The sequence below is a fragment of the Sinocyclocheilus rhinocerous genome, unplaced genomic scaffold (genome assembly GCF_001515625.1).
Source record: "Sinocyclocheilus rhinocerous isolate Xijiao unplaced genomic scaffold, SAMN03320098_v1.1 scaffold229, whole genome shotgun sequence".
NCBI classification, from domain to species: Eukaryota; Metazoa; Chordata; class Actinopteri; order Cypriniformes; family Cyprinidae; genus Sinocyclocheilus; species Sinocyclocheilus rhinocerous.
The window spans coordinates 349785-360242 of NW_015635757.1; the positions used below are offsets into that span (position 1 = coordinate 349785).

Consider the following 10458-nt stretch of genomic DNA (forward strand, 5'->3'; position numbering starts at 1 on the left):
TTATATGTAACGGTCATTAAGATTATAATATCTCAATAGTACGATTCATATGTAAACAAGAGAACCGCCCCCAATCAGATCTACATGCACAACAGAAAGAAAAAACAGAGAGAGAAACCCTCCCGTATCATGCAAGCACATCTCAAGACCTCAACGGCCTTCGGAAAGGCATATTGAAGCGTTGTCACCGTGCAGCAGCTGGCGCGAAAAACGCCGGTTTGCGCGGGAGAATCACATTTAAAGCAAAATAGCGGAGTGGCCGAACGCTTCAGGTTTATTCATCCGCATTGAAAGCGTCTGGTTTGGTCTCCCTTTTTGAACACTCCAATCCCACGGATCTATCTTTGAAATGACGAAGGAAAAGAGAAACCGATCAGTCAGTCAGATCTGGTTTTGCCTACTTCGACAATGCCTCTCAGGTAAACATGCTGCAAACCAACTTGATTAAAGCTTAGAAAAAACCCGAACCCACAAAACACACAATCTGTCCTTCAGTCCCTAATATACATATATGAGCTACTAAGGTCTTTACAATGCTGCCTGCAGTCAAGTTGGAAAAAAATTAACCATGTATTTCCACAAACAAATATTCAAATCAGGTGTTATTGTGGATTCAGTTTGCCACAATATGCACTGTATCCTACAATGTCCAGAGGTAAATCAAAATTATTCGTTTGCTGTGGTAAAATGGTAATAAATCCAGAATACACACACAAAAAAAGTCCACAAATTTTACTGATGGCACTTCCATCCTACAGAAACATGTGGTGTGATCTGATCGTCCCTCCCCACCCGACCCCTGCGATAAAACACCGGTCTTAAAAGTAAACCATACTCTGTGCACAACTTCAAATATATTTGCATTTTATCCTAGTCTACTGTATATCTGAAAGCAAGACGGTAGATGAACTCCCTGACAATATTAACACAGCACACTTTACATACACGCACACATTCTCGGTAGAAAATTCGAATCGGATTTGCATTTTGCGTGAGATCTGAAGCAGATATTTGCTCGAAAGAGGTGGAAACAAAAAACAATAAGCTTGATGATAATAAACTTGATGACTTTTTTAATCTCCCCATGACATGAAGAACATCAGCTGGCGGTTTCAATATTCAGCTATTGTTAAATCCCATGTATGTTTCGATTGGCACTTCATACTTGAAGCGTGTTGCACTGAAATCAAGTGTCAAGTCATATATATCGCTCACATACACTTATTCCCTGTAGACCTAGATCATTTAAAAAAAAGACAGGACCAAAATAAATACAAAAAAATCCCCCCTTCAAAAAGAAAAATAAAGAACGTACACACATGCATACACACACGCGCGCACACACACACACACACACACTCCTCTCTTCCTTCTCCACCACACTGAGTTGCTCGGTAGTCGACAGAGAAGTCTTCTCTCTGACTGTCCTTAAATACCGAGAACGTGGACAGAAGAATCTCATGCTCTATAACACTTAGGATGGCAGGCGTCACAAGGCTCAGGGAGTAAAAAAGGGGAACAGAGGCATCATTCAGAGAAATACTTCCATTGAAAGAGAAAGAGAGCGACAGACAGAGAGAGAGAGAGAGAGAGAGAAAGAGAGAGCGTGTTAGCGGAACATCTGGAACTGATTCTCAGAAATGGAGAAGTGAAAAGAGGGTGTTCAGTGAAGAGCCTGTTCCGTCTCTTCACACATCCACCACCATCTTTTTGTGAATGTCTAAGCCACCAACCACCTGCGGAAGAGAAGGGAGAGGGTGACGGGAAATAATGTCAGTGCATTTCATAACCAGAGGAAAAAAAGTGTTATAACTCAATGACCCACAATTTTTTACTGTGCACTCTTATAGCACACTAATTAAAGCACCACTGCTAAAACATACCAAAAATCTCAATAACTAGTTAGCTGTTTGACAAGTAGTCTACCAACACACACTTTAGAGACAACATTCCTATAGTGGACAAACTGAGCCAAGAAATGAAACCCAAATTGACATGAAGATAAATACTGTTAATTATATTCATATTAAATGTTAATAATTATATTTAAGGTTCACTTCACTAATAAATCAATAAATTCAGTCATTCATGAGTACTGGACAATATTTTTTTTTGCAAAATAATTTAAGGATAGAAACTGCCAAGTTTTCCATAAATGCAGGAATTTATAAAAAAAACAAATATAAAATAATTTTGATGATAAACTTTTTGGGGAAAACACTCTGAAACCAGTAATAATGAATACTTGGGTTAAAATTTGTGATGCAGCAAAATACTGGCATCCAGAAATACTCATTCGTTCTAGTTTTGGCCAAAATCACTGACCAAAATGGTGATGTTTAATTCTCTGATGGCATGTTTTGACCATGTCTGCGTCTATTATGTGCACACAATGTATATAAACTACAACAGGTAAACTACGGAATGATGTCAAAACAGCTTCTAGAAAGCAGGATTATGCTAAATATGCACACTCTTTATACTTTTTCTTAGCCCGTTTTCTTCGTCATTTAACATGCGTATAATAAATCTCATGAAAACAAGTTTTTATTACAGCCACAGTTTAAATGTTTATATTTTAACAACATAATGGAGAAGAAACACAATTATATCATAAAAAGGTGATATTAACTTCAAATTGATTATTAAATAAACTTTCAGTAAAATCATTTTGGTGCATCACTAGTGAAAATGGTCCTCTAGGTTTATTTTCAGCCTATTTACTCTTATTATTTTCAGCAAAAGCTGAACATGGAAATTGCTGATGAAAGTGTTTGGAGTGTCAAATTTCACTGTATCTCAACAATAGGGCCTTTCGCACCGCGGGAACCTTTTCATAGTACCAGAACTAATTGTGGAACTACCCACTTTTTGGCGTTTTCGCACCGCCGGAACTGGGTGCGATTTTAGTACCGGACTGCCTTTTTCGAGAACCAAATTAGCTCCTACTCCGGAGCAGGGTCTAACCAGCACAACTGGTACTAATCGCGACGCAAGTAGACATTGATTGGCCAAACGCATATGAAAACCCTTGTCTGCGTTGATGATGGTTTTGTCGACGATCTGCTGCAGCTGGGTGTCCTTCAGGTTATTCCCTACCATCATCTTCAGCACCTGGAACAGCTCACCGTTGGATATGTAGCCATCCTTATCCATGTCATAAATCCTGAACGCAACTGCAGAAACAAACATGCCAGAAAAGGTGCTAGAATGCTTTGCTCCAGCGCACTACACTTATTTTGGTTTGGATCAACACTGGATGAACATAAGTGTACTAAACACTTAACCTTAACTAGAGGAAAGTGTTGGGGAAATTCAAGATGGAAAGAGACTCACAGCGGAGCTTCTGCTCCTTGTCACCCTTGACACTGAACTGAGAGACGCCTTCAATGAACTCTGCAAGAAAAAGGACAGAAAATGGGAGGGTGAGAAAATTGTCTACCCTCTTCACCTTTAACTGGACCAAGTTATGTTAATGCATCTGAACTCCTCAAGTACAGAGCGCCTCTGAAACCAGCAAGGAGCTCAGGTAAATCCTGCACTTTCACAAAAAAAAAGCACTGGACTGGACTGAAATGCAACAATTTCAACTGAGATCTGGGTCAGAAAATGCACACATAATATTACATGTCCTGAAGGAAATATTAGTTCTTCCAAAAGACGAGAAAGGAGCAGATTTTATGCCTTTGATTCGCATGAGGGCAGTTATGAATGCTTAAAAATATGCAAGGAACCCAAGACCAATCACAATTCAGAACAACTGGAATTCAGTACACTTTGCAATGAAATCAACATCGTGACGATTAGCATAAACCCATGAGCAACGCATACTACACATCAACTGGAAAAAGCAGAAATAAACCTTTAAAGTCCACTTCTCCATTTCCGTCTGTGTCGAATATATCAATAACTCGCTGCACCAGCGGATTCTGCTGCAACTCGGGTAGAGACATAAACTCCTCCACGCTGAGAGAACCCGAGTTATCCAGGTCGAGTTTCTTAAACCGCTTCCCTAGTCTTTTAATCTCATCAGCGTCAACTGAAATAGAGAGAAAGAGAGATGAAGAAAACAGTGAGAACAAGTCATTTCAACACAGAACACAAACTATGCATCCCATATTCTCTTAGATTTTCCTCAGCTACAACCTTACATCCATCTTCAAAACGTCAATCTAATATGCCTTCAGAGATTGCCCAAGTCTTAAATCACTCACATACACACAAGGAATGCAATATTCCACATCCAGGGCTCTCACACTCACTTTTATTCATCTTTGGCTGCCATCAGAAAGCCAGAACCCATCCCAGAATAGACCTTACCCAGTTTTCTCCTGCCTGGCAGTCATGCTCATCTCTCAGAGGACTGCCGTTCAACTACAGCTCGCTGTTGTGCTGTGTGGACTGCTAAATGGCCTAATCTCATTCACAGCCACGTGGTACACACCTCCAGTAATCAGCTGCCAGGCTGTTTGCTGTTAGCACTGTGCAGTTAATCTGATTAAAAATCCAAATCACAAATTCTCAACCTTTGTAACTCTTCAGTCCCTCGATGTCAGAGGTAGCAAAGAACTCACTCTGCTCAACTAACAAGAGACTTTTTAAAGGAAAAAACTATTAAAATGCTGATATGAATATTGAGGTCAAGTGTACCATTTAAAGGGTTAGTTCCCCCAAAAATGAAAATTCTGTCATTAATTACTCACCCTCATGTCGTTCCAAAGCCGTGAGAACTTCGTTCATCTTTGGAATGCAAATTAAGATATTTCTGATGAAATCCGAGAGCTTTCTGAACCTCCATAGACAGCAACACAACTGACACGTACAAGACCCAGAAACGTAGCAAGGACATCGTTAAAATAGTCCATGTGACATCAGTGATTCAACCTCAATTTTTTGAAGCTACGAGAATACTGTGCGCCAAGAAAGTGCACATGTGCCATGGTACTATCTTGAACGTGTGGCAGAGACTGACCTGAAAGAGAAGAATTGTTTACTAAAGTCGTTATTTTTGTTTTCTTTGCACACAAAGTATTCTTGTAGCTTTATAAAATTAGGGTTGAAGCACTGATGTCACATGGACAATTTTTACAATGTCCTTACTATGTTTCTGTGCCTTGATTGATCGTGTCAGTTACGTTGCTGTCTATGCAGAGTGACAGAATTGTAATTTTGTGGTGAACTAACCCATTAAGCCCACCAAAGTCTGTTTTCATACATTTTAATTTTAATTTATATAGTTTCATGGAAAAACTTGGATAAAATGAAAGAATAATTTGAATTTCTCACTAATTTAATTAATGACTAATTAAAGATTTCTAATTTGAATTTTATATGCTTTTCAAAAAAAAAAAAAAAGTAAACTTTTTTTAAAATATGTGAAACATCTGGCATGCTAGATTTTAAGTTAGTGCAACTGAGTAAAAGGCACAATATGTAAGATTTTTTAATTAAAATATCCAAAAACCTCTAGAACAGTGTTATATATTTTGCTGACTTGTGTACTTACATTATCCCAAATGTTTCGAAGAATGTTTAAATCCAGAGAAATAAGCAATTTTAACTAGTGACACGGACCGTGTCCATAGTGTCATTGTGTCGCCTGCCAATGACGTCATAACCCCTCGATTTCCGGTTTTGTCACGCTCGTTCATTATAACAGAACTTTCAAATGTATCTAGTATGTTAAAACAGCATACGCACGACCGGAAGGAGTGGAAGCGGTCGACTGAGGCATAATAAAAGCTCCACTGCTTTCGAGCCGTGTGTCACGCTCGTTCAGCGGCCTCGTTTCACTTCGACGGCTTTCAGCCTCGCCCTGCTTCATTCTACTACGTTAATAAATCTTTAATACATTAGCTCATCCATGAACATGATTTCTGCCCGAGTCCCGTCGGATTGCATCGGCTGTGGAGATGAAGACCACAACTCCCATGATTCCACACTCAGTCACGGCTTCATCTAACTACGCATTTGTCGATTTTGAATACATGCCCTCTAGCGCGAAAATTACATATTGTGCCTTTAATATGTTCAAATCACTAAATGGAAGTATACTACAGAATTAGTTTTCATTTCGTTTTAATTTATATTTCTTTACATGAACAAACAGATAAAATAAAACATTTGAAGTTTCAGCCATTTTAAAATAATAATAGTAACAATAAATTAATAATTAATATAATAGTAACAATTTAAAGTAAAATAATTTAAATAAATGTCCCGGATACAACAGATAAATGAGGTATTGCATCCTCAGAAATTCCTCTCCAAAAGAGGGTGAAAGTGAATATCTGGGTCCCCCGGGGTCGACAATTTAAGTTCTTTAAAATATTTAAGTACGATTTAAGTACAATAACATAATACTCAAGTTGACTTGGTTCCAAAAAAATAGTTGTTTGAATGAAAAGCAAGCAGATGGAAAATGAGCTCTGCCTTACTGCTGCTGTACATCCAATTATTCTCCGAGATAAAAGAGAGGTAAAGAGACATATGCTGATTTCCGCTGTGCTATTTTGAGTTCTTGGACACTTCCCAGATTACCCTAAAGCAGTAAATATTTATAGCAGTCAGGCTGATCCTTCGATGGTCTCTCACACTCACCGGCTGTAATGGCTGATAAGGGCCTCTCAGAAAAGCCCCCTAGCAACAAGGACGGCCGACTTAGCAGAGGAAGAGCAGCGGCGTACGTGCTCATTAGCGCATGATGGTTTAGAAAAATGTGTCAACTTCTGCAACATCATTTGTACCGCTGTTTTGTGGTAATAAGCGTTTCACTTTTAAAATGTGTCTAAGGACAGTTTATTCTGCTCTTTCTAGATGTTTTTAAACATAAGAGCATGTCTTATGTAAATGCCCTTCCCGAGTTAGAATCCCGGCTCAAGGACCTTTCCCGATTCCGCCCCCCTCTCTCTCCCACTTCGCTTCCTGGCTCCTCTACACTGGCCTGGATCATAAATAAGTATTTTTTTAAAAATTATACAGGACGACCTAAACCTGGTGGCCATCTTATCTCTTGCATTTCACATAAACAGTCTGTGTTTGCCTTTGCCAGATGCATTTCATCTACAAAAATGAATTGGGACGATGTCATAAGTGTCCTGTTACCACTGTCTAACTGGAGAGGCCTTATGATGTCCTTGTGGTTGCTAAGCACCCAACTGACCAACAGGTGGCTCAGTTTCACAGCAGCACACTTGTTATTGCCCTGTTACAGTCCTGCAAAATGAATTACTGTTGCCTCCTCGTTCTGCAGCAAAACCACTTGGGAATGATGCAATTAATCTTTCACCTTGACCTATAACCTCCCACTACTTTCATCTTTACTGGGTTGAATGAGGAAGAACCGATCACTGGATTTGTCAGGTTAGTGCAGGGGTGCCCAAACTCGGTCCTGGAGGGCCGGTGTCCTGCAGAGTTTAGCTCCAACTTGCCTCAACACACCTGCCGGGAAGTTTCTAGCATGCCTAGTAAGAGCTTGATTAGCTTGTTCAGGTGTGTCTAATTGGGGTTGGAGCTAAACTCTGCAGGACACCGGCCCTCCAGGACCGAGTTTGGGCACCCCTGGGTTAGTGGCAAGCTGGCGTCAGATCTTTAAAAGAGGTTTGTCCTCTTATTCGCAGAACAATACATGTAGCTTTTCCTTTGCTGTGCACTATGAGTAAGACTCGTCTTAATCCAGTGGTATTCCCACCACTGTGCCAGTGAAATTGCCATAGCAACATTAAAGGCACAATATGTACGATTTTTTTATTAAAATATCCAAAAACCACTAGAACAGTGTTACATATTTTGCTGACTTGTGTACTTACATTATCCCAAATGTTTCGAAGAATGTTTAAATCCAGAGAAATAAGCAATTTTAACTAGTGACACGGACCGTGTCCATAGTGTCATTGTGTCGCCTGCCAATGACGTCATAACCCCTCAATTTCCGGTTTTGTTTTGTAGAAAACATGGAAACACCAAAAACGCTTTAATCTCCCATGATTCCACACTCAGTCACAGCTATGCCTTTGTTTCTGTTTGTTTTGAATACGCGCCCTCTAGTGGCAAAAAATTACATTTTGCGCCTTTAAATGAACCCTGTGCTTATACCCAGAGAACTCTGGGTAATGTAGTTCTACACAGTTGATCTTATGTGGCTCAATATGAAAGATTATAACATTCACATATGCTAAATTTTTTTTACTCTGAATCAGATTTCACTCAAATTGCTAGTAAATCTTACGTTTAATTTAACAAGAAATTTTGAAGTAGAAAGACTAAAAAAAGTATTTTATTGTAAAACGTACTCTAACTTGTTTTATTTACAAATTCTTTTTACTATGTATTAGGTGCAAAAAGCTGAATAAATTAAGCATTAATTTGTATCAAATAACAGACATTTCTGCACATCAGAGCCTTTTATCCATTCAAAACGCAATGTCTATTTGTGGAAAGGATATGTAATAACAGTTACATCAGAACGCATTTCTTAAAGGGACGGTTCACACAACAACAACAACAACTCTGTTATCTTGTATTATCCCTCATGTCATTCCTAACCTTTCTTGACTTCACCATTTCTTGTCCATATGACTTTATCCTGTGGAATATAAAAAGATATTTTGGACCCCATTAACATTCATAGTTTCATTCATAGACAAAAAAATAAAAAATAGATATTTTTTTAGTTTGGAACAACATGATGTTGTGTAAATGATGGCAGAATATTCATTTATGTGTGAACTGTGCCTTTAAATAAATGGAAAGTGTTGGTTCTAGATTTTTCAGCCAAGCACAGGTCAGCACTATTATATTGAAAAAGGGGTGTCAAAGGTCCAAAAGTGCCTCTAATGTGTTTGTCAGTACTTACAATGTCTAAAGTAGAGCAGAAAAATACATAAAAAATGAAACCTATTAAAAACGGACCATCACCTCGTGTTCTTCTACTCACTCCCACCAACTCTAAAAATAAACCGGCTCTTCTTGCAGCCCCGAGACTAACCTTTACCAGCTGGAGGCATTTATAGCCCTCATTTCCACAGACTGCCACCCTGTCTAGTCTGGTTGCACTAGCGCTGGCCCTGCTCCAGACCCGGAGAGCCCCACTGATCCAGGGGATGCCCTCTGCCTCACGTCTTGATCTCCAGCGGATCCCAGAGCAGCAGGAACAGGTGTTTAAAGGACTGGACTAGACTACACTGACTAATCACCCAGCACGAGCTGCTTGTAAAGTAACTAACCACAGGTCATCTCTGTTTGTATGATGTGAATGTGCAAAATTTCTAATTTAAGTTAAATTACTAAAATAGCTAAAACTGAAATAAAAATGAATAAGACAAAAACAATATGCATCACATGAGCTGTACACACTTTCAACACACTGTACAAACCGTGTCTTTGCCTACATAATCCATAGATCATTAATTACATAATCACTGTTTTCTATATTGTTGATGTTGATCAAGACACTGTTTTAGACCCGGTGCTCAGCCAAAAATAATCTAGCTCAGAATTTGGCTTAACCAGCATAAACTGTGACTAGATTTAACCTATTTACACAAATAAAAAGTATGCAAAAGTACCTAAAGGCATTTAAAGTAAAAACAAAAAAATGAAGGGTCACAAAAAAAATGAAATGTACTAAAATGTAAAATAAATAAATAAACATTAACAGTAATAAAATAAAATAAAACAAATTAAACTTATTTCAGTTAATAATTTTAATTTAGTTCAAGTACTAAAATTATTGCAACTAAAAGTGAAATAAAAATCAATTAAAAATAAAGACATATCTAAAAACAAAAACTAAAATATTACTACATTACTAAAACTTTTGCTCAAATTCAAATATAAACAGATAATATGAAAACAAAAACTAATTCATAATATTAATAAATACAATGATACTATAATAATGATACTATATATGTATATTTATATAATTTATTCTTGTTTCTTCCTCCCTCTCTTCTATTTCTCTCTTCATATTTTAGTTGTGAAACCAAAAAATGCAAATTTTTTAATTTTTCAACTAAAACCGCAATTATGATTAATTGCACCTAACATTATAACTATATTTTCACATTGAACGTTTTAATGAATTAAGAAACAACATAAAGACGATGTGTTTTGAAAATGTACTTGTTTAATGGACTCTTTTTACTAAGTGCTATGAATAAAGGCAAGTACCTTCGATTCCAATATACTGATGCCTCTGTTAAACGGATTTTTTTAATTATCAATTTCTGAGGATAAAATATAGCCAACATAACTTTGCTCCATCGTATACAACAGGGGTCTCCAACCTTTTTTACACCACTGACCGGTTACGTTTGGAAAATATTTTCGCGGACCGGCTGGACGGGGGGGATATTTATATATTATATTTTGGGGGATATATATATATATATATATATATATATATATTAGGGTATTATAATAGCATTATATAGTGGTTCAACGCATTATATTGTG

General features: G+C 37.8%; 1 protein-coding gene across 1 annotated transcript in view; it reads right to left on the reverse strand.

Moving 5' to 3' along the window:
• Positions 1-1688: 1688 nt before the first annotated feature.
• LOC107747434 (calcineurin subunit B type 1-like) overlaps positions 1689-10458 on the reverse strand; it is a gene marked incomplete at its 5' end in the record, with an annotated part of 17759 nt that continues 8989 nt past the window's right edge. The window contains 4 exons of the mRNA XM_016561933.1: positions 1689-1736; positions 3004-3176; positions 3337-3396; positions 3863-4039. Coding sequence (XP_016417419.1) covers positions 1689-1736; positions 3004-3176; positions 3337-3396; positions 3863-4039 — 458 coding nt within the window. The remainder of the gene's footprint in view (positions 1737-3003; positions 3177-3336; positions 3397-3862; positions 4040-10458) is intronic.